Source organism: Euprymna scolopes, chromosome 21, assembly GCF_053919585.1.
Source record: "Euprymna scolopes isolate OS-2025 chromosome 21, ASM5391958v1, whole genome shotgun sequence".
Lineage (NCBI taxonomy): Eukaryota > Metazoa > Mollusca > Cephalopoda > Sepiida > Sepiolidae > Euprymna > Euprymna scolopes.
In genome coordinates, this window is record NC_136502.1 from 87,847,751 (window position 1) to 87,873,178 (window position 25,428).

General features: G+C 33.5%; 1 protein-coding gene across 3 annotated transcripts in view; it reads left to right on the forward strand.

The window, feature by feature from the left end:
• Positions 1-25,428, forward strand: part of LOC145242560 (uroporphyrinogen-III synthase-like) — a 203,440-nt gene that overhangs the window by 82,909 nt on the left and 95,103 nt on the right. For all 3 annotated transcript variants that reach the window (XM_080105650.1, XM_080105649.1, XM_080105651.1), the window contains exons 7-8: positions 7,024-7,109; positions 12,965-13,063. In XM_080105650.1, coding sequence (XP_079961776.1) covers positions 7,024-7,109; positions 12,965-13,063 — 185 coding nt within the window. The remainder of the gene's footprint in view (positions 1-7,023; positions 7,110-12,964; positions 13,064-25,428) is intronic.

Here is a 25,428-nt window from a genome sequence, read left to right on the forward strand (position 1 = left end):
TTTTCCACGTTGAAAACATAATTTTATTGCGTATCATTCTTCTAAAGTGTCCACACGTCCAGATTGCATTTTTGATATTTACTAGCTGTGACAACCAGGCTTTAGTAGGATGTATTCCAATTCCTGCTGTAGCTGGTCATTTGAACCTGAAATCGTAAAAATTGGTCAGTCATCTCATAAGATGTATAGCAATAACATACTGAATTTTCAAGAGTTTAGGACAATTTAAAATTTTTCCATGAACAAAGCTTCTTTCTTAGAAGTGCACGCCTGTGGAACTGTCTTCCGTTTTCTTGCTTTCCAGCTGACTACAATCTGATTGTCTTCAAGTCCAACGTAAACAAGTTTTTGATGAGCCGTTCCACTTAAGTTAACAAATTTACCAAATTTCCATTACTAAAGATTACTACTACATTGTCCAATTGACTACTGTACACTCTTAACTCTTATCCTCGAGTGGTCTCTGAGCCTTGATAAGTGGTGATTCATATGTAAAAAAAAAAATGTATATAAATGCTAAAGTCTTGAAACTTATTGAAGTCACCTCGTATATATATATGTATATATATATGTATAAAGTTGAGTTTACTTCTCATTCTGACATTGATGTTAAAAGCTAACTTTTTTATTTAAAAATTATTAAAATGAACTTAATATACTCAGTCATATATATGTGAGCAACTTCATGAAGATTAACTAATTTGCATATTCTTTTCCAAAACACGCTCATTAATTAATTATTAATTTTCTATGGTTTTTTTGATTAAAGATTGGTTTCATTTAACTATAATGCTTAATTCTGTTTATCCATAGTTTCTAAATTATGTATAATTAGCATGGGTGCCCAGCGTTGCCCGGGTGTTTGGAGGTGTGTGTTGAGCAAAAAAAAAAAAGTGTTAGTAGGAAGGCAGGCTCGGACCCGTACCGCTAAGGAGGAAAAGAATGGAAAAACACCCTGACGTCTTTGCTGTTACAATCACTGCCAAACCGGAAGTGCCGTAGGTTTAAATTAAGGTTAGACAATCGAAAAGAGGGGATGACTTTCGAAAATATCGGTGAAAAAAGCGACCCCTCCCCGTAGAAAAGTGCCCAGTTGAGGGCGAAGAAAATGTTTTTAGCCAATTTTTCAGTATTTGTCGTCTGAAGGGTCGAGCTTCAAAACGATACTGATCTTGTGAAAATCCGTCGCCTCTGTCAAAAGTTTTAGGCAGACATGCAAACATACATACATGCATTTATATATTGGTAGCTCAAATTTTCGACCCAAACTGATGAAAAAGCTTACGCTATCTCTGAATACCCTTTATGTAAAATTTCAAATGTTTAGACGAGAAATTATCTGAGTAATTTGGTAGAGACTGCAAAGGTAATTTTTTTTTTTAATTTGACCCCTATTATGACCCATTTAACATTTATTGTTTTGGGCTCAAATCAAGTTATTAAGTTAGATCCATGTCCAAGGAACCTATATCTAAAAGTTCAAGTGTTTATACCGAAAATTGTCGGAGGAGTTTGGTAGAGTTCTCAAAGGTCAAATCGTTGAACTTTGACCCCTTAACAGCTAAATTTCTTGTCGAAAACGGATTACTAATATTTTCCCAAATCTCAATACCCTGTATATCAAATTTCGAGTCTGTAGACTGAAAATTGACAGAGTTATTGTGTAGAGAAATGTATACAGACAGACACTTTCACTTTTATAGATTTATATATAGATTAATAATATAGATAATATAATAATCAATAGAGAATTGCCTCTGCATAAATGAAAATATCATATTTAAGTGCATTTTACGACCGGGCAATGCCAGCCGGCTTGCTAGTAGTATTATACTCGTATATATAATCAGAGTATATGATGTCTGTGCAGACACTTAGTAGTTCATATCGAAAAGATGTTGAATCGCTTCCAGAATGGTAATCTTTCTGCCCCATCTTGTCTGTTGGCCGACCAAGATCTTGCAAGCCAAACCTTGTTTCCAAAACTGAAGACTTATCAAACAGACTAGGTTGAAATGTTCAGGTAACCCAGCCCAGGCCAGACATTGGGCAGCCGCTGCATCAAGGGCCGGGGAAGCGTTGTTTGGAGATGAGAGAGGCTGTGTGATGGGTGTAAGACGCTGATACAAATAATATCAGGGTTGAACAAAAAAACGAAACAAAAAAGTAACAAAAACCTTGAAAATACAATTGAGGTAAATAAACGTTTTTGCGTTGAACGTTCAAGAGCCGTCTGCAGTTTTAATTATTATTTTGTGTGTGTGTGTGTGTGTCTCTCTCACACACACATACACACACATATATATATATATATATATATATATATATATATATATATTACTAGTAAAGAGACCCGACGTTGCCCAGGATTGAATGAGGATCAACGAATGTGTCAGACTCCCATATTTTTAGAGTCCGGGATATGACCTTAAACTATATTCGATGGTGAGGCCCCAGTTTGTGGGCTTTGGGAAGTGTGGAGCCACCTCTTAATTGCAATTACTCCCAGGTCCACTCTGTCCCGGAGTGGTAGTACCTGTTAGGGTCCCAACTATGGGTTAAATAGAAACTGACTTGAAAAAATATATTCTATTAAACTTTTTCTTTAAAATCACTGGATTCGGCATTAAATAACCTGAAAAGAGCTAATATGCCACAAAGCAAAAACAGCCAATTAGCCAACCCATATTTTTGTTGCCATTGAAATCAGTGAAATCGCCCATTTTTCAATCAAATCGATTGATTGTCTGCTCTAGTTGGGGACCCACTTCCGTGCACCGGGAGGAAGCTTCATATGCCTCCCTGCAGTGACTTAGTCCACAGTAAATTGTAATCTACATTGCACTGTAGTTGATTTTTTTGTGTTGATTTTTTTGTGTTGATTTTTATCTGGAAAACATTTTTTTCTTGATCTTTAATTAATTTTTCAACTTATTACCCCATAATTGAAAATCATTAAAAAAAAAAAAAAAAAAATAAATAATGAAAAATTAATGTACGCATTACAATTTTTACCACATTTGAAAAATATAGCTTGAAGAAAGAGTTTCTGTTTTAATTTTCATCCCATATGTTTTGAAATTTTTGTAAGGAGTGTAGAATGTCTGTTATTATTTTTTTTCTTAGAAATCGCGCATTGGCTGTAAGAAAGTAAATAATCCATTTCACTTTGAATCCTTTCTCTTCTGCGTACCTACGTGCCCATAGATTTGATGGAGGTCGTGACTTTACGAGTAATGATTAAAATAACGGTTACAAAAAAATTATGTCGTATTTCTTAGTCATTTTTTATTAAATAGATTTTTATATTTGAATGTAAAAGAAAAGTAAAACCATAAATAGCAAGTGAAAGTATTAACGGTTAGGTTAGGGGCTATTTGGCTCGTATTTCATTCGGGTTTTATCCATATTATAAAATAAAATGAATGTTTTCATAGGGCTTGGAGCGAATTAGACAACGATTAACGTGTAAAACATCTTTCAAGATACGAACATTTCTAAATACAAATCTGCTTTAGTGTGTATCTATCTATCTATCTATCTATCATATATATATATATATATATATATATATATATATATATATGCATGTGTATATATGTGCGTATGTGCAAATGTATATATTCACCCCCCCCCAAATTTTCCTTTTTTTTTCCTAATTTTTCTTACTATTTTTAACTTTTTACTCAAATCACGTGATTTCCGCAAACCCAATATAAATAATAGGATGTATATTAAATGTAACTAACTGAACGTATGCTAACTATTTGCCATGTAAATGCTTTCCCAACATATATATTTTTTTTAAAGGCATCACCCCTTATCAAGGCCCAGAGGCCACTCGAGGATAAGGGTTAAAGAGTGTACAGTAGACAATTGGACAATAAAGTAATCGTTAGTAATGGAAATTCAGTAAATTTGTTAACTTATATGGAACAGCTCATCAAAAACTTGTTTACGTTAGACTTGAAGACAACCATATTGTAGTCAGTTGGAAAGCAGGAAAGCGAAAGACAATTCCACAGGCGTGCAGTTCTAAGAAAGAAGCTTTGTTCATGGAATCTACGTTTAGGTTTAGGCACAGTTAAAGTTTCGGGAAATTATTGATAGTGTTTTCAGCTAGACGGGTGTTTATTGTGAAAGTTTGGCGAGGGGGGACTATAGATTGGAGCTCAGTCGAGCACTTGCCATAAGAATAACAATAAAGCAAACTCACAACATCTCTTCTGTGGGAAAAGAGGTTGCAGGGAAGAGAAAAGGGAGTCCATTTTGAACTCTATCAAGGCAGGATAAGTCCTTTCTAGCAGCTCCTGCCCAAATGTGGCAACAGTACTCCGTCCTTGGACGTAACTGGCTCTTATATAGATAGAGAATTGCATCAGCAGTGAGATATCTACTGGATCGATAGAAGGATCCCATCATTTTTCCAGCGGCCTTGGCAACGGATTTAATGTATGTGTTCCATTTCAGATCAGGAGTAAAGGTCAAGCCTAGAAGCTTGTCAAAACCTGAGGCCTCCCCTAGATGAGAGACATTCATTTCAATTGATGCCAGATGGGGATCAGAGCGTTGATGATGTAAAGATAAAAGCTTGGTTTTAGATGCATTAAAAGTAACAAGCCACCTCTTTCCCCATTGTACCATTTGCTTAAGATATAAGGATGTGATTTGGAAGATAATTAATGTAGATCAGGAAGAAAGTTGGGCCCAGGATGGACACCTGAGGGACTCCAACATTAATACTGTGAGGTTCTGATGTCTTCCCATCAACCACTACTCTTATGAACCTATCAGAGAGAAATGATTTAATAATTGAGAAGACATTTCAACCTATACCTTAGCTGGAGGTCTTGTGAAGTAAACCTTTATCTAGAGCATATATATATATATATATATATATATATATATATATATATATAATATAAAGCTGAACGTCTGTGTGTGTGTCTGGTCACGAATAGGCTCCTATATGGTTGACTATTATAGAAAACTGATCACATATAATGATAGAAGATGTATCGAGACACAGGAATGGGTATGTTTTATCTGGCATAATGATGATTCATTAAAATTGTGGGATCCGCATACGCGCCTGGTCCACAATGTATGGAAATAAAAAATTTAAGAATTAAAAAAAAAAAAACGTTTACAAGCGTTTTTTATATAGATGTACATAATAATACTTTGATAAGTATGTTTTAACTTAAATAGGGATGGTATAATAAAATTATGGGGTATTTGTTCGCACCTGATCTCCATAGAATCGAAATATGTCACAAAGTTTAACAAGGTTTTTTAATATAGATCCACAGAATATTGTGATAAGTGTTTCAGTGTGAACAGGTATGGTATAATAAATTATAGGGTTTATCTATTTTCTATTTACTTTCATCATATTTTGCTTTTGTTTTGATACCCCCAAATTCGAAGTTATTTCTTTACAACCCTTCCTTTTCATAATCTATCATACTTTAATAAATCAGAGTCCATTTTCTGTAGGCTGTTTTTGAACCCAGTCAATGACGGGTACTTTTGCTAGTAGGATATATAAGACGTGTGTTAGAATGCAATCAACTAGACGTATGTTTACACTGCGGCCGAGATAAGCCTCCCCAACAACACTTCATTATATGTAACGCCCTCACCCAACCATGATGTCGTCTGCTTTTTGACATGCTTAATTCATTTCAAATACGCAACTCCCACACACGTCATTTTTAAATTCAACTTAATTTGCTCACAACGCAAATATATGCATCTTTTCTTTCTTTCTATCTACTCTTTTTTTATATTTTATTTTTTTGTCTTTCTCTATATTTCTCTCGTTTTCTTAATATCCACTCGTGATCCTAAAACTCGTTTTCTTCCGTATCTCATTTTGACTTTTGCCGTCTGATGAAATAAGTTTTCTGTTTACAGAAACAATTGTAATGGATTAAGTCAATACTTGAGGTTGTAAAATAAAACACGTATTCATCTCTACTAACGTATTGAGCACTTTTATCCTGTTTTTTTTTTTTATTTACCATTTCTACCTCTGAATATATATATGTATACGAGGGTCATTTCAAAAGTAAGGTAATCTGTTTTTCAACTCAAAAACTAAAATTTTTAAGAACTACAGAAGTGGTACCATTAAAAATGAGCGACCTTTTATATCCCACAATTTATTTTTCTACATAGTAAACACCATTCTCAATGCACTTTTTCTAATCTCTTTTGATACCTTGGTAATAAAAGTCCAGAACACACTTTGTCGCCACTCTGAAATGAACAAACTCATCTCCTAACTGTGCTGACATCAAATATATTGGCTTCATAAACGTTCAGCAGGCGCCAATAAATGTTGATTGGTTCAGTTTGTTCTGCATGGAGGAATTCAATCATGCATCTCTGCTTCTAATGCACGCCCATAACAGGGGTTGCTTTCTTAGAATCTCACATCTTCAATATCTGCAACAGAGAAATGAAACTTTCAGGCAATTAATGGATAAGATAATGGATGAAACTTACCTTAGAATAGGTGTTTTTTTTTCTGGATTTGAATTTTAATTTTCTTAGTTTTGGAAAAAATTATCCAATAATTATTCACTGTATTTTCTTTGTAATAACAAAAATAATATTGTTTTCATTTTTTAATTGATTTTTCATTGAATTATTTTTATAGTAACAGAAAGAATATATTTTTCATTGAAAAAATTGGCCAGCCTTTGCACAAAAGACAAAAATCAAAACTTTCCAACGATAGAAAAGTCCATATTTATTGTTGCCCTAGAGGTACACTGTCGCCATTCCATTTTTTAAATCTTAAGACATTCTTTCAGTTAAGTTGAAGTAAATTGATCTCTTGTTCCTCTGCTACCTTTATTCAAGATTGAACCCAGAACCCCAAGATAGCAAGTGCAATTTAACTAAAATCATAGTCGTGTTTGCCATTTTTCTCTACGACTTTTTTATGCTTTGCCTTAATTTTGTTTGTGTAAATAAATGTAATTATGAGACAATATTTTCTTTTCTGTCCAGATTTTACCGTTGAAGAGTTGGTCATTTATGAAACATTGCCGAATCCTGAACTGCAGATGGACATTGACAATATTTTCCGAGAGAAGGTAAATTAGTTTCTTCTTGTTCTATTGTCGTTATTATTGTAAGGCTTCAGAGCTTTTATTGTTATATATTAGGACCCTATGCCAGTAAATAGTGATTGTTAACTAGTATGAATTTTGGCAAGTGTCACATTAGTATATGTCAGGATAACCTGATAGCAAACGGAAAGATAGTCAGCTGCAATGTTAGCTCCCTAGACAAAATGCACTAGAAATGCAGGGAAATGATCTGACGATTGAAAATTATTTATGTGTTTGAGGAAGAGCGTTTCTAATCAGCGCCTCGTTGGGAGCGGTACAGACAAGATGCATCCGACAATGTAAAGATAATCTAAGTGAGTGTTACCTCGAGATTTTGGGTATCTGTGTTTCTCAATGGCTAGCCTTAAGTCCAAGTTAAGAAAATTAAGTAAATAATTAGTTAGTTAATTGGTTGTAGTGGTCTCTCCCCTGATGAGTAATCTCATTAAATAAAACCTTTGAAACCTCGGCAAGTCTCTATTGTGTTTTCATGTACAAGTAGTTTCGTTCGTTTGGCTAAACAGAGGAAGCCAGAGGTCAATAACCACGAGAGGATCACAACCCACACATGGAAAAGTGACGATAGAAAGAATGTATGTATAAAGACGATTCTATTTTTTTTTTTTTTTTTTTTTTTTTTTGATCACTCACATATATAACGTTGTGGGGTTTCTGTCTGTGATGATTATATCTTATTTATTATTCATCTCTTTATTTGTATGTGAGTGCGTGATTATATTTATTTACACACAAAATTAAAGCAAAGCATGAAAATGTTGTAAAGACAAACAGCAAAGATGACTAAGATGTTAGTTAAATTGCGCTGGTCGGAGAATATAACAAATAACAACATACCTGTCTTCTGCTGGGCCTCTGGGTGGTTTGTTGTTCATCCTTGGGGGAGCTGTGGAACCTGTGTTAACAGAGACGTTTTCAAGGCAGGAATATTTATTCATGAAACTTACCTTATAATAGATATTTTTTCTTGATTTGATTTTCTAAAAGTTTAGTAAAAATTGTCCAACAATATTGTTTTCGTTTTTAATTAACTTTTCATTGAATTAGCTTCGTACTGACAGAAATAATATTTTTTCATTAAAAAAGAAATTAGTTAGTATTTGCATAAAAAAATCAAGAAACTTTTGTTCAGCACCTTCCGGCATTTTCTATAAACTGGACGATTTCGATGATAGCACAATCCTTGTACTGCATAAGTACTTATATATATAAGATGGCGTAACAAAATGAAAAAATAATTGCAACTTCTCTTCCAATTTTCGGATTTTGTAATGAATGATTCTGCGCTATAAAAAAAAGAATTGTAAAGAATTGTGCATGTTACCGTACTTAAAAAAATAAACGGTAAGATGGTCAATATCTTGAAATTTGGAATATAGACTTTTGTTATTTATTTGTATGTGCCTTGTAGTTACATTGAGCTTCATAAATTAAAGAATTAGTATAAATAAAAGGTGAAATATAATTGAAGAAACATATTTTCCCATATATATATATATATATATATATATATATATATATATATATATAGTGTGTGTGTGTGTTGATCTATGGGGGATAGAGTAATTTGGGTAAGTTAAGTAAGAGAATCAAATGCAATACAGAACAAGAATAATGTTAAGAAAAAAATTCAGTCAATAGATTAGAGAAAAACTAGCAACATCTCTTCTGTGAGAAAAAGACTGAGGTTTAATCTATAGCCTCACCCTGCAAAATATTCACAATATACTCGTCTAGTTAGAACCACTGTCAACGATTTCACTTACACTCTATCTGTGCCTAAAACCAAACACAAATTCCATTAACAAAGTTTCTTAGTGTTGTCCACTTGTGGAACTCTATACCGCAAGGCTACTCTCCAGCTGATTACAATATGATCATTTTAAAAAAAAGTTCTTGTTGAGCCACCTTCTTCAATAATGAAATAATTGTATGCTTTTTTAACCACTGCCAATCGTTACAGTTGTCTCACCGACCACCTGACATTTATTAACCGTTATGCTCAAGTGGCCTTCAGGCCTTGATAAGTGGGGAGGATGAATAAAGAATTCTGCCATTGTTGACCAACAGAAGAATTTCAAATAATCCATAGTTTATGAGTCTTCTAGAAAGAAATGAAGGAATGAAAAATCCACATAATGTAATATTTTAGAGAAATATTGTTGAAATTTAAACATTTATTTTTTAATTGGAATTCGTTATTGAGATGAGTATTATTTATTAATTTTTTTTATTGCGGACTATTATCCTCATCTTTTTAGTTGTTGTTTCATGACGTTTTGGGCAACTATTCTTCTGACCTTCGTCAGGTGGTAACCGCGACGGGATAGGAACTCTGAATCTCCTAACTGCATCCTCAGCAATTAAATAGCAATTTAAATATTCATTTTTAAATGTTTTTACCGTCTGTCAGAGTGAGCTAATCATTATATGATAATCTGTGCATGCGAGCTAAATTGACCGATTTTATTTCAACTGTAAAGTGCTGAACGATAAGAAACGAGTTTATTAAAGGGGCTGACATAATTATCAAATACCTACAGACACTAGTGCTTCATCCTTTCGGGAGTCATCAGTGCAGGGTGTCATGATTAACACCGGTTGAGAGATTCGAACCTGGCAATGAAGCCATCTCTGACTCCATTAGCAAGGACTAAATCCATTCGGCCATATATCCCCGAAACAGTGTTTCATGGTAAACAACTGATGATCCTTGAAAAATAAAAAAAATTGGTATTATAGTAAATTCGAGAGAGTTGATGCAGTGATTGCAGGTGATTAAATGACTTACTGACTAGATGTTTTTTTAACGAATGATAAAAAGTAATTTTTTGTATAGTTTTAAAGCTTAAAAACTTCAAAGACTATATATATATATATATATATATATATATATATAAAGGCTTTAATGGAACAAATGTTGATGAATTTAGCTTTGGTATACTACTACTCACCATATGGTTTAACATCTTGATGTCTTCTTCTTGTGCGACAAAACAGACTTGAAACAAGTTTCCTTGAAGCAAAGTTTTAAAGCTTTCTCAACGCCAACAATTTTATTTGTGATAAGCACTAAGTGGGTCACCAACCAGGGTCAATAGTCCCCACTCAACAGAATCAGTCAGCTTTTATAGTGGCTGACACTCACAAAGCACGCTCTTTTCTATCAGCCATGACTGGGTAAAAGTCCTAAGCAATTCGCAATTTAATGACGTTTCTGAATTTTTGAGATGAAGATTGGTTATCTGTATATTGATGGGTTAAGTTTTGAGCCATTATGATTGGATCGTCCGCAATTATAGCAGTTGATTTTATTCTTTTTCTTGGGAAAATTATTTTTTTTGGAAAACATTATGGTGAGATATGTAATTTGTTTGTGTCAGTTTTCTAGAACCATTTTCGAACTTCATGATATTGCTAGAATTATTATTGTCCACGAGCATTCGATTCGTCTTTTTGTAACTACGCAATGCCACTTTAAATTCACTGAAAGTTATGGGTTTGTCTTTTTTGCATTATAATAGTTGTAAATGGTTTCAAATCAGCTTTAAGTCCCTTGACTCTCATTGAGATTAATAGGCTATCGCTTATTATTTCACCCGAGAGTTTTAATGCATTTGCTGTTGTATCTGCCCTTATAACATAGTCAGTTATAGTCGTCTTCATTACGTTTTAGAGACGTTAGTTCTTTATATAGAGATATAATTTTCAGTTTCCCTTTTGATAAATAATGTTCTCTTAATATGTTCAACACTATACGTTCATCATCCAAAGTATCTCTTATAAATTAATCAGAGACAGATTTCTGTCGTTTAAGCATTGAATCAGTTCTGCAAAAACAGTTGCGTTCTTTTCAATAAATTCGAGATCGTTAGGATTCTCTGCTGGAGATTGAATAACTCTGTGTAGTTTTCGCATCTTTATATACCCCAGAAATTTCACCTGCTACAATTTGAATTTAGATTCCGATCTGTCAAAGCAAAGTCGATGGCCGGGCGCATAACCTATTGAGACATTATATTGAAGAAAGATGGCAGTAGTAAATCAAATCAGTAAAGAATCCATGCAGTCACGATGTTGAGTGCCAAGTAATTCTTAATAACAAAGATGGCTGCAAAGAATCAATGTAGTCCGGATCAGCAGTGGTTCAGTCATTTCAAGACGGAGACTGGCATCGAACTGATTTGCATCCAAAACTCGATATTTTTATAATGAGTTTGAAGGCTTGTCATTGATTGATTGTCCTAACCATAGTTATAAATAAGATCGTCCAAATAATTGGTGTCATACTCTCATTACAAATCCAAAACATTTTAACACTTTATATGTTATTTTGTGTGTCACGCTTACATCCGAGCGACTGTCGTTTAATTGTTATGGCCTTCCATTTCTTGTAATAAATAATTTTACCAAGAATTCTTCATAAGTTTTGGTTTCGGTTTTGATTATAGCTCATGGCACTTAAGTCATCTATTTTTTTAACAAATAATTTTACCATGAATTCTTCATAAGTTTTGGTTTTGGTTTCAGCTGAAAGAACTCAAGTTATATATATATATATATATTTATATATATATTTTTTTTTCATAAGTTTGGGTTTCAGTTTCGATTCAAGCTGATGCACCCAAGTCATATGGATATAGTTTGTTATGTTTAAAATCACAACTTTATAATATATAAAAATCGAGTGAACATTAGCTCTATAATATACGAAATCTGTAAGAATTAAAATATCATATTTAGGCATACTTTATGACCGGGCTATGCCGGACATCCCTGCTAGCTTTGATAAATACTTTTGCAGTTTTAACAAAAAAGGTACAATAATATCAGAGCATTTCCATTTATGCTGAACAACATCACAGAATGCCAGCATCAATATATTACATATGAATGAGTCCCTTGTGGAATTTCCACAGGCCCCACTATTTCGTATTATTTGGATTCATCGAACTACTGTTCTCATCTTGAGTCATCTGACACTCAAGATGAGAACAGTAGTTCGATGAATCCAAATATGTATTGAACCTTCTACCCCCAGAAGAGTGCAATTTACAACTGAATTTATCAAGTACTTTATCCACTGTTCCACTTTTGGAGGTAAAAAGGTCAATCCTTATTACGGGCAACACTAAAAATATATTTATTTATTTGCGGACTATTATCTTCAGCTTCTAGTTGTTTTTTCACAACGTTTCGGCCAACTATTCCTCTGGCCTTCGTCAGGTGGTGAGACAACAAAAACTATGGAAGGCAGCAATTATGGAGGATGCAGTTAAGAGACTCAGCATTCCTATCATATTGCGGTTTACCACCTGACGAAGGCCAGAGGAATAGTTGGCCGAAACGTTGTGAAAAAACAACTACTATCAAGATGAGGATAACAGTCTGCAAATAAATAAAACAAAAGGATTCTAATAATAAAAATAACTAAAACTACGAATTACTTAAGATGTTTACCCAGTCATGGCTGACAGGATGAGAACATGCTACCCTCCTGAATTAAATAAAGAGTTCCGTTCTAAATTTCGTGCAGATTTCTGAGTTTCACGGAAAGATTTTCAAGTTTAACAAGATACATCTGAAGAAGGTCAGAGATTATATCGACCGAAACGTTGCATGATTAACACTCAAGGTAAAAGCAGTAGTTCAGAGAATCTAAATATAAATATTAAATTCTGTTAAATATTTCATCCAATAGCCCCCAAAAATTTTTCCTCAATCTTTTTTTTTACCGTTGTTTTCTGAATTTGTTGAATTTCATCTAAAAATGTTGTCATCTTAATCTTAATATTCCATATTTTTTGTTTCGGTTTCAGAAAGGTCAGTCGGAATACCTTGTCTTCTTCAGTCCGTCAGGTGTGAATAATGCCCTGCAATATCTGAAACCTCCGAAATGGGACTTGACCAAATCAAAGGTAATTACAAAGAATCGTCTTTAGTTCTTTGGCAGCAGAACAGTACTAAATTGAAAGGCGAGTTTGAGACGCTAAAATGCACACAAATGAAAAATGGTCTCAAATCCACGGTCCACCATTTCTTTCTTCGTGTACATTAATTATGATAAATGCAGATGCGGGGAAAGACAAACTCGCAAACATTTTGTTCAACTTGGACAATACTAGGCACCGCCAAAAATAGCCGCAAAATCAAGTTGTTGTTGTTTTTTAAAACTAAATTACATTTATTAAAATCCATTATTTCTGAGTAACTTTTTTTTTCCCAGAAAGATAAAACCCTGAACTTTATCATATAGAAAACAGAATAATGTAAAACTTTTTCTACTATTTTTAATTCAATTTTAAATGTTAAATTTTCCCAAAAAGTTAACAATTGATATTTTTTGTCTTGCACAAAAAACGTACTTAAATATTAAAAAAAAAGGGTTTTTGAAATAATTTATTTATTCATTTATTGTCTAACTAAGATTTAGGATGATTTTCTAAGAGAATATGCAAAAATATTATAATATAAGTACCTGAATTTCAAATAATTCCACTTATTCATATAAGTAACCAAATATTTCGCGTCGCCGTAGAGTTCAGATCGACTCTGTTTACGTTTTCTTTTGATGAGACGAAAACTATGGAAGACCAAACAGGCCAAAAAAACTTATTTTTCAGTGACGAAAATTTCAATGTATTATTAAGCTGAGGCTGGCCAGTACCAGATGGGTGACCATTTGTATGAGTTTGGTTTTTAATGTGTATGTGTGTGGGGGCCAGGCTCCCCAAAATGGGGGGAGGGGGCAATTTAAAGCAGAATAAAAAAAAATTATTTCAGCGCGTTTGGTCCACCGTAGTCGAAAGGCGGCAAACGTTTTCAAAAGAGATCGAAAAAAATGATGCTATTTTTAATACAAAGGGCACAATATTTATCGAATTTTTTTTTTTTGTATCGATTATTCAAAGCATGCTCTGTTTAGTAATGGTCATGCATTATTCGGCTCGCTAAAAAAAAATTGTTAATTTATTTATCAAAAATTTTAAAATGGCTTTTTTCGTATAAATATTAAAAAAAATTTTTTTTTGTTTTGCTTAACTTAAATTAATTATTTTACTTAACATATTCACCGAATTTCACACTTCAAAACTCAAAAGCGGGATAATTAAACACAATCGAAGTTCTGATATTCAGACGTCAAAATAAGGTATGCAAACAATTTTTTTTTTTTTTTTTTTTTTTTAATCTATAATTCTGTCCCTTACAACAACACAATATGTTTTGTTCAGTTTCAGATGATTATTTTAAGCATATTTGTTCCCACTTCAAAACAAGGGGGGGTTTTGTAAGCAAAAATATATATATATATAAATATCGTTTATGAAAAATAAGTACACTGTTATAAAGTTCATTCTTCTCCTAATAATCGCTGAAAATTTCGTATTGATCGGATAATTACCTGATTTTTGGTAGATTTTTAAAAAGACCGTCCGTCAAAAAGTACTGACCTGCCCCCCCAGTTTTGGCGGTGCCTAGACAATACATAGAGGCATAACCAAGTCTTGAAAGCACCCTCTCTCTCTCTCTCTCTCTCTCTCTCTCTCTCTCTCTCTCTCTACATATATATATATATATATATATATATATATATATATATATATATATAATTTTTAAAATATAATTATTTTTCAAATATAATTATTATTATATTTTAAAAATAATATGTATGCCGCTCCCCATGTGGGCGTACCAAATTGGTTAAAGAAAAAATTATTCTCAACTCGCATTTAGGTTAAAATGCACTTTCATAAATGATTGAATTCATTTAAAAATGTATCCCAAAAACAAATAACATCTCTCTCTCTCTCTCTCTCTCTCTCTCTCATATATATATATATATATATATATATATATATATATATATAATCTATATATATATATATATATATATATATATATATATATATATATATATATATATATATATATATTGAATTAAGTCTGCGATAGGTTAAATTTAGTTTTTTTTTTCCGGGAATTTAAACTGCATTCTTTATTTTTATTTTTATATTTTTTTACTCAAAGCCTCTTTAGTCTATATATATATATGTGTGTGTGTGTGTACAGTAGGATCCCAGGATACGGTGGTCCTAAGATATGTTTTTTTTTTTTTCAAGTTATGATGTGAAATACGATGTTTTTTCAGCCATTGGTTACGGTATTTGCCCCACCTTACAGTGTTATTTATAATGTTATTTGATTATATACATGTGTATTATATACTGTACTGTATTTTGTTAATAATTTTTAATATGTACTGTATAAAAGTTTGCTTGGACCCTGCCATACGGCGATTTCCCCTTACGATGCCCTCTCCCCCCGAATGGATTAATGCCATATCGCGGGGTTCTACTGTAATAGAAAAACTATTACATCAGGAGGTAGAGAAGTTTAATGAAGGAGAAATACGAAAAATAGAAAGGATTAAGAAGATATAACATCATGCATTGTGAAAAGTCATTCAAGTATGCAGTTAACCGATGAAAGATGGCAAGGAAAATGGAACTTGGCAGAATAGCTTGATTTTTCCACTGGTTCTTATATGGCAAAGACCAGACCTTGTCGTGCAGAGTGAGCAAAAGAAGGTTGGGATTATATTGGAGTTGATTGCGCCCTGAACAATGCATACAAATTACTGTAATTAATTTTTAAGCAGATAAATTTTTCTTTTTAGTTTTGATTTACTTAAAATCAACAAAAATAGAAAACAATTTTTTTTTATTACGTTTCTGAATTTTTCAGATGAGGATTTGGTTATTTGTTTGGATTCATCAGACTATTGTTCTCATCTTGAGTGTCGTTTTCACAACGTTTCGGTCGATGTTACCTCCGACCTTCTTCAGGTGTATCTTGATGAACTCGGAAATTTGGACGGAATTTCAAACGGAACCCTTTATTTGCTTCATGGTAGTAGTGTGCTCTTGTTCCATCAGCCATGACTGGATAGAGGTCCTAAGTAATTCGCAATTGTATTGGACCCGTGGCGCAGTGGTTAGAGTACGTGGAAAAATCAACTGTAAAAAGTGACCTTCTCTTAAAGATTGAAGGTTCAATCCTCAGTGTGGGCGACGGAAAAATACTATTGCGAATTACTTAGGACCTCTATCCAGTCAGGGTTGACAGAACAAGAGCACGCTACCCCCGTGAAGTAAATGAAGGGTTCTACTAGAAGTTCCGTTTGAATTCCCGAGTTCGACAGAAACATTCCCAAATTCGACAAGATACACCTGAAGAAGCTCGGAGGTTACATTGACCGAAACGTTGTGAAAATCACATCCAAGATGAGAACAGTATGATACAATTTTTTTTTTATTGTTCAACTTCTTGATATCAAATATAATTTAGAAGAAAGAATAATTTTGAAAGTTTTTTTTTTTTTTTTTGTAGATTTTTATATTCAATTAATAATTAACTAGCGGGACCCATAGAAATTCCACAGGAGACTCATTCATATGTAATATATTAATGTTGGCATTCTGTAGATGTTCGGCATAAATGGAGACGCTTTGGTATTATTGTAGCTCTTTTGTTAAAACTGCAAAAGTATTTATCTAAGCTAACAAGGACGCCTGGCGTAGCCAGGTCATAAAGTATGCTTCAATATGATATTTTAATTCTTGCAGATTTCGTATGTATCATTATAGATTTAATGTTCTATCGGTTTTTATATATTATGAAGTTGCGATTTCAAAAATAAAAAAATATATTCTTATGACATAGGTGCATTAGCTTGAATCGAAACTAAAACCAAAACTTGTGAAAAAAAAAAAAATATATATATCATTCAAACATGGTAGTGTTTGAATATAGGGTTACGTGGCAGTTTTAGTCATTTAGAACTGGTTTAAAGCTTCACCGCGCACTCATTTTTTGACCAAATTTCAAACAATTATTACAGTTTATAGATCACATTCTCAGCTATATTGTGAAAAAAAAAATTTAATTTTCATTCAGTAAAACAAAAGTTATGATGAATTTTCTGGTGTTCAAAATTGTAAAAATATGTAAGGAGGTGAGCGACGCTTTTTATGACTGGTTTCCATAGCAACCACGTCGCTTCAGCGACTACTGTTGCTATTAATTTGAAAAAAGAAGTAACAAGTCAAACAGAGTGAATGAACGCATGGAAGGGAGATAATTGGGGGGATTTTATTGAAAGCAGACGAGTGCCATACTTTGTTATTACATATGTGTTTACGAAGGCAAAAAAATAAGACTGAAATTAAACAAAGAACAAGTGAATTTATTGGAAGCCTGGAAAAATCATGGATTACAATAGAAAAATGCGAGTATGAAAAATGATATAGTTAAGCTTAAACATCGAAAAGTAAAGGACTAGTTGTTACAACTGGAAAAGAAAGACAAGATATTCTAGTAAGAAATATAATAAATTTATAACTTAAAATATTGCAGCATTCAGAATTTTTTTAAAAATTCAATTTATAACATTATATAATCAATTCTTAATGCTGCAATATTTTAAGTTATAAATTTATTATATTTTTTACTAGAATATCTGTCTTTTTCTTTTTCAGTTTTAACTAGTCCTTTACTTTTCCATGTTTAAGCTTAACCATATTACTTTTCATGCTCGCATTTTTCTATCGTATATATATATATATATATATATATATATATATATATATATATATATCGAGCTTAGGTATTTCGGACGATGTCAAAACATCGTTAATTCACAGCCCGCACAGCAGCAGCCAATTAGCGTAATGGTTAGAAGCCTTGACTGTCGTATGGGCGGTCGGGTTTGAATCCTGGCTTGAGGTAGTTGCTGTATAGCCGCACTGATGGGCTGTGATACAGCGAAACAGTACTGTATGTGAATGACATATATATAATATATATATATATATATATATATATATTATAGCTGACAGCACTCTAGTCACTAATTTTTTTATAAATAATTTTACCAAGAATTTTTCCTAAGTTTTGGTTTCGGTTATAGCTGCAGGAACTCAAGTTATATATATATAACTTGAGTTCCAAGTTATATAACTTGAGTTCCTGCAGCTATATATATATATATATATATATATATATATATATATAGTTGCAGGAACTCAAGTTATATAACTTGGAACTCAAGTTATATATATATAACTTGAGTTCCTGCAGCTATAACCGAAACCAAAACTTAGGAAAAATTCTTGGTAAAATTATTTATAAAAAAATTAGTGACTAGAGTGCTGTCAGCTATAATCGAAACCGAAACCAAAACTTATGAAAAATTCTTGGTAAAATTATTTATTACAAAAAATGGAAGTCCATAAGAATTAAACGACTCGGATGTAAGCGTGACACACAAAATAATAAAAAAAATACACACTATCCTATCAATATATAGATTTACATAGAGAAAGAAAACGTGGACCATAGATTTGTGATAATTTTTCGATTGTATATGTTTGAGCATCCTTAATTCACTTTTCCATTTGGTATTTTGCTGCTACCAGGGAACACTCACTTTTTTGTGGCTTGGATTAGAAGTTATATTCTTATCGGTGTTTGTCTGTTTGTACATCTGTATTTTTTTTATTGTTTTGTTTGTCTGACCCTAACCCCCTCTTCCCTCCTAAAAAAAGAGTAAAAACTTTGCGTCTAATTTTTGTTTTTGATGGAATTTCGGGCTAGGATCAAGTCATAATATCTGTTGTCCTTACACAGAAACAGAGATCGTTTTCAGTTGGGGCAATTTTTTGTTTCATCCAGGATCGAGGGTGTCCCGTTTTTGTGAAGACGCTGTTCCCTGCATTAAACTTTGACCTGCTTCGTCTTCGTTAGGATACAAATAATTAGAGACACCAATGTTTTATTTTATACGAGGGGAGGGGGGGGCTCACTTCAACACCACTTCTCCATGTCTTCCCAAGCCTTTGGCATACTCCTCCCTTGGTTTTTTCTTTGCTGGCCCGCTTCTGTTCAAGAATAGTTTGGAGATTGTTTTGATAAACATTGAGATAAAAATCTAGTTGGTAATTAAGGTCTGATGAGACGATCAACAAAGCCTCCCCCAGCCATTCCCATGAGTAATTTGAAGTTTGGGGAGTTGCTCTATCTTGTTGAAACCATTGTTAATCTCTCACAACACATCTTTATGTGCTCAAAACTTCTTAGTAACAATTAGGTATACGAAAACGTTGGCCTTCGGGCCAAGATCAAACTGTAGTATCTGTTCTGATGCTACATTTCAATTTTTTGTTCTCGGTTAGTGGAGGAGAAATCCTTCATGACTGAGACAATTTTTTATTTTTGTTCCTTTCTCGACATTGAAAAACGAACTTGGTGTCTAACTCTGCCCTCGTAGGGAGGCAAAGTGAATAGGAACAGGTAGTGCTCAGTATTGATCAGTGCAGAGCGGCATTGAGCAATGATAAAATAGGGAAAGGTAGTTTGCTTGAAACAACAATCTTGAATTGGAAAATACAGCAGTTTAAAAACAAAAAAAAAAATTATCTTCCATTAAAATAATATTTAAAAAAATATGCTTTGTCATTTTATCAACGATGTTCTAAATTTTATTACTTTTATTAGTTTACTAACAGGGAAACCCGACGTTGCCCGGGATTTAATGAGGATCAACGAATGTTCCTCCCTTGCATATTTTTGTCATTGAAATCGGTGAAATCCACTATTTTTCAATTAAATCGATTAATTGCCCGCTCTAGTTGGGGACCCACCACGTTGCACTGTAGAAAGTTTCACATGCCTCTCCGCAGTGACTTAGTCCACAATAAATTGTAGTTTACATTGCACTGTAGAGAACCTACTGTTGATTTTATAAAATTATTTATATATATAATGATTTGAATTAAAGTTAAAAATGTAGATGTCAAGTACCATGGTTCCATTGTGCTCTAAACAGAAACGTTCATTTCAAGCGCGCCTCTATTATATCAAAGAACCTACTGTTGATTCTATATGCTGGGCCTTTCTACTTGTGATAATGGTTTGAATTTAAGTTGAAAATGCAAGTCAACTGTCATGGTTCAATTGTGTTTTAAACAGAAACATTCGTTTCGAACGCATCCCTTTCATATTAAAGAACCTGCTGTTCAATTTATACGCGGCGCTATTCTGCTTGTATGGTAATAAAACTTCGCAAATGCACTTATGATGTTAGGCTGTATAAGACGTTAACATTAGTTAAAATCGTCTGTGACTTTCAGATTATTTTGAATATCGATACTTATTGAAGACATTCTGATAGGAAACCTATCTGATAACGCTGCCAGACAGACACAAGAAGTACATTTGTGTGAAATATCAAAAAATCGGTCCAGTCGTTTCGGAGTCCATAGTGAACGAACTCATACACACAGAGACAAAGTTCCTTTTCTATAATAGTAGATATAGAGATTATTACTAGTGAAATAAGAATATTTTATAAGCCAAAGTTTTTTTGTTAAATTTAAGAGTTTGAATGTAAAATATGATAAATGCCTTTCTTAGATGTTGCTTCATGACGTTTCGGCCAACCATCCCTCTGGCCTTCGTCAGGTGGTAACCACGACGAGGTAGGAACTCCGAATTTCCTAACTGCATTCTCAGCAATTACTGCCATCCATAGTTGTTGTCGTCTCACCACGTTTTTGGCCAAGTAAGCCTCTGGCCGGCTTTGGGTAGGATTGAAACCGCTATCTTCAGATAATTTTCACCTGGAACCATAGAGATTCAACGTCTCTATCGACTGCACCACGGGCCCCGAAGGGCGATCAAGTTTGGATTTTTTGGTCTTATAAATCCATGTTTATTTATTATCTGATCTTCCATGGTCGGGTTCGTACCGAATGGAATATATATTATTTAATTGGAATTCATTATTGAAATGAGTATTATTTATTAATTTATTTTATTGCGGATTTTATTGCGGACTGATGAAGACCAGAGGGATGATTGGCCGAAACGTCGTGAAACAACATCTAAGAAAGTTGAGGATAATAGTCCGCAATAAATAAATTAATAAATAATACTCATCTCAATAATGAATTCCAATTAAATAATATATGATAAATGCTATTTTAAAAATTACGAAACTATTACTACAAAAAATAAATAAATAAATAAATAATACTCATCTCAATAATGAATTCCAATTAAATAATATATGATAAATGCTATTTTAAAAATTACGAAACTATTACTACAAAAAATAAATAAATAAATAAATAAATAAATAAATAATACTCATCTCAATAATGAATTCCAATTAAATAATATATGATAAATGCTATTTTAAAAATTACGAAACTATTACTACAAAAAATATTGCATTTCAATGCTCAACCATTTTTGCCTTATATGATACCGGTATGATTTCTTTTTTGTTTCCAATTTCAAACAAGTTTTTAGTTTATGTCTAGATTTAGCATTAGTGTTGGCACGGTTAATTGGAATGGAATTTTTGAGGTATCGGTATCAGAAAAATTTATACATCTTTTCCGATGCCAAAAGTGATTGTTTGGTTGATTTTATTTAAAACTTAATTTTCCATTGCTGGTAAAAATAATAAAATGATAAATGTTTATTAATTTTAAACTACCAGTAAAGCTAAAACCTATAGATCAAGCCACAAGTGTATTTTTATGTTTGCTTTTTCCATCCAGGTTTCAGGGTGTCCGGTTTTTGTGAAGCCGTTTTTCCCTGTATTAAAATTTGATCGGATTCATCTTTGTTAGAATGCAAATGAATAGGGACCACAACGTTTTGTGTAATACAACGATTTTGTTTTGGTTTTAAAGTTAATTTTCTATTACTGATAATTACTATTTCTATTACTGATGATGATAAAACCATAAATACTTATTGATTTTAAAATACCTGTAAGATTAAAATCAATAGACCACCCGACATTTTTACGTTTGTGCATATTACATGCGTTTTTATAGTAAACTAGTCTGGGTGTCCGGCGTTACCTGGGTGTTTGGAGGTGTGTGTTGAGCAAAAAAAAAAAAAAAGTGCTAGTAGGCAGGCAGGCTCGAACCCGTACTGCGAAGGAGGAAAAGAATGTGGAAAAAAAAAAAAAAAAAAAAAAAACGTGACGTTTTTGCCATCCGTTGCATCCATGGCCGAACCGAAAGTGGCGAAGGTTTAAATTAAGGCTAATCAATCGAAAAGAGGGGATGACTTTCGAAAATATCGGCGAAAAAAGTGACCCCTCTCTGTAGAAAAATGTCCAGTTGAGGGTGAAGGAATTAATGTTCTTAGCGAATTTTTTTGATATTTGTCGTCTGAAGGGCCAAGCTTCGGAACGATATCGATCTTGTGAAAATCAGTTGCCTCTGTCGAAAGTTTTAGGCAGATATACAAACAAACATACATACATACATACTAGTGTTGGGATAATTAATCGGAATCGGAAAAATCGAAGCTTTTTGGAGTATCGGAATCGGTATTGGAATCAGGAAAATTTGGGCCTATTTTCAGATACCAAAACCGATTCCTTTAATTATCTATTTTATTTTATTTTTATAAAAACATCTTCCATTGCTTGTAGTAATAATAAAATAATAAGTATTTATTGATTTAAACTGACAGTAAGACTAAAATATCTAGATCACACCTCGTTACAAGTGTGTTTTTTTACGTTTGAGAAAATATAAGCATATTTAAGATGTATTTTTACGGTAATCGGGACAAAATAACACTTTCATGGTTAAATATTTAGAGATTTATAAATAATCGGAATTGGAATCGGTAATTGTATCGGAATCAGGAAAAATATTGGAATCGTCCCATCATTAATACATGCATACATACATTTAAACAGACAGGTGAGATTTATATTATGGATTATATATATAATATACACATATTACATGTATTTTTATAGTAAATTAAAAAAAAAAATTCTATAGCTAAACATTTAGATTTTCAAAGAATCGGAATCGGTAATTTGTATTAATCAGGAATTAGAACGGGATCAGTAATTGTATCGGAATCCCCCCCCCACCCAAATATAGGAATTGTCTGATCACTCTTTCATAAATTTTTCTGATACCGAAACCTCAAAAAATTTCTATTTTTCCGATTCCAATTAATCACGCCAACACTGATACTAAATCTAGACTTCAATTAAAAACTGATTAAAAATTGGAAGCAAAAAAAAAAAAAAAAAAAAAAAAATTATGCCGGTATCATATTAGGCAAAAACGGTTGAGTGTTGAAATGTAATATTTTTTGTAGTAATAGCGTCGTTTAAAGTCTCGACTTAAAAGAAATTGGATTTATTGCGTTTTGCGTTTCAACTCAATTCTAAGAATTGCTGTCAGAACCGAGCGTCTGGGCTACTGACTCCACAGTCCTGCAAGAAAGTTCTTGTTTTCTTGAGGTAAAATTCCTTTCCACTCTCGTACCCGCAATCTATAAAAGGTTTCCTAGGTACGGACATTAAGGTTATGCGGAGGGCGGCAGTTTTTACTATTATTTCTCTGCATTGTGCTTTCCGATTTCATACTCTATTTCGAAGGTGAGTCATTCTGTCTGCTTTCATATCAGCGTTTTTTTTTTTTCTAGACATCTGTTCGTTTATCTGGTCCCCTCCACCTCTAAACACACACACACACACACACACACACACACACACACACACACACACACACACACACACACACACGCGCGCTTCTGTTAGTTAATAGTTCTTTCTTTCTTTTCTTTTCATTTCACTCTTACCCCTGCGTACCTTCCCCAAGTGTAGCCATACACTCTAACAGGTCTGGCCACAAGCAGCAGTAGCCTTTCTTGGAGAACCTGTTAGTTAGTAATAATTCCTGTTTTTTTTTTTTTTTTTTTTTTTTTTTCTCATTTTGGCTATTATCCAAGACTTGGGGTGCAGAGGATGGAGGGGTACTGAAATTAAACGAGAGGAGGGTGGGTGTGTGGGTGATGGCAAGAGAGGAGATGAGAAGGATTCAAGATGGTGTGTGGGTTGGGGTCGGGTGACGATCGGGGGGGGGGTGTTGACAAGAAATAATAAACAGGGTGTGTTAGGATGTCTGTCACCTTCTCTTTTGTACCCGGGTGCCAGGGTCTTTCCTCTACTTCCACCTTCTTCTACCCCCCCCCCATTCCCCACTGATGTGTGGAGCATTCGGTTTCTTAACCTGTTCTTTCAAGGTTGCTATTGTGTCTTTCGTCTGATCTCTGCTGCTTCTGCCACCCTTGTTGCCGGTGGGTATCTTCGATTTTACAAGCATTAGCTGCAGAAGAAAAGCCATTCTGCCTCCCCCCAAGGTGAGATATACTGACCTCCCATTTGTTGGCCTCTTCTATCTTAAGAGGCGGCTGGCGTTCTCTGCTTGATGAATAGTTTATAGTGAAGCTCTGAGAAAAATCCCCAAATACTACCATTACTAATTCGCAGAGCGTTACAAAGGTTGACCAAGGGAAGAATTTTATCAGGTATGCATATAGTGTGATGTATGGAAATGAAACCTGGTTAGTAAGGCTTGAGGACATGCGTTGCACGTAGAGAAATGATATGAAAGTGAATACAATGTGAGCCTTAAAAACAGTTTTAGATCTGATGATCTAAATTTGGACAGTGTAGGGAGACGTGTGCAGAACAGGAGACTTTGATGGTATGGCCGCATTAAAAGATGAGATTTCTTGGGTTAGTAGATGTAGAACAGTTGAAGTAGCGGGTTTAGTTCACAAGGAAAAGCTCAAGATAACATAAAAGGAAGTGGTAACAAATAACTGAAGATTAATAAAGACCTGGCCAGAGATAGGTTTTTTAGAAGTGTGCCTACTATCTTTTTAAAAAATTTTTTTTAACTCATGCTCACCTCAAACAGGTTATAATATAATATAAGGAAATGAGAGAGATGGTTGTTCACATTACATTTAATCTAAGTCTATGGCAGAATCCTTAGAAAACGACCTTCAGACTCTAGTGGAATCGTGATGTAAATGGATCGAAACATTTAACACTACTGCTGCTCTCCTTTAACAATTACAAGAAGCTTTTCCAACCATCGGTAACCATGACCCTGAGAGTTCTTCTTTCAAACTCCTTGGCTTAACTTTCACTGGAAATATGAACTGAAATAAATACATTGAAGACATTGCAAAGGCTGCTGCAAAAGAGATGGGTTCCCTCTATCATGCTAGAAGATCACTCACATCTGAGAGTATCCTGTACCTCTACAACTCCACCATTCACGCATGTATGGAGTATAGTTACCACATCTGGGCTGGTGGATCTTCCGTTTGTCTCTCTCTCTCTCTTAGACAGGGTTCAAAGAAGAGTCTTCAATCTAAT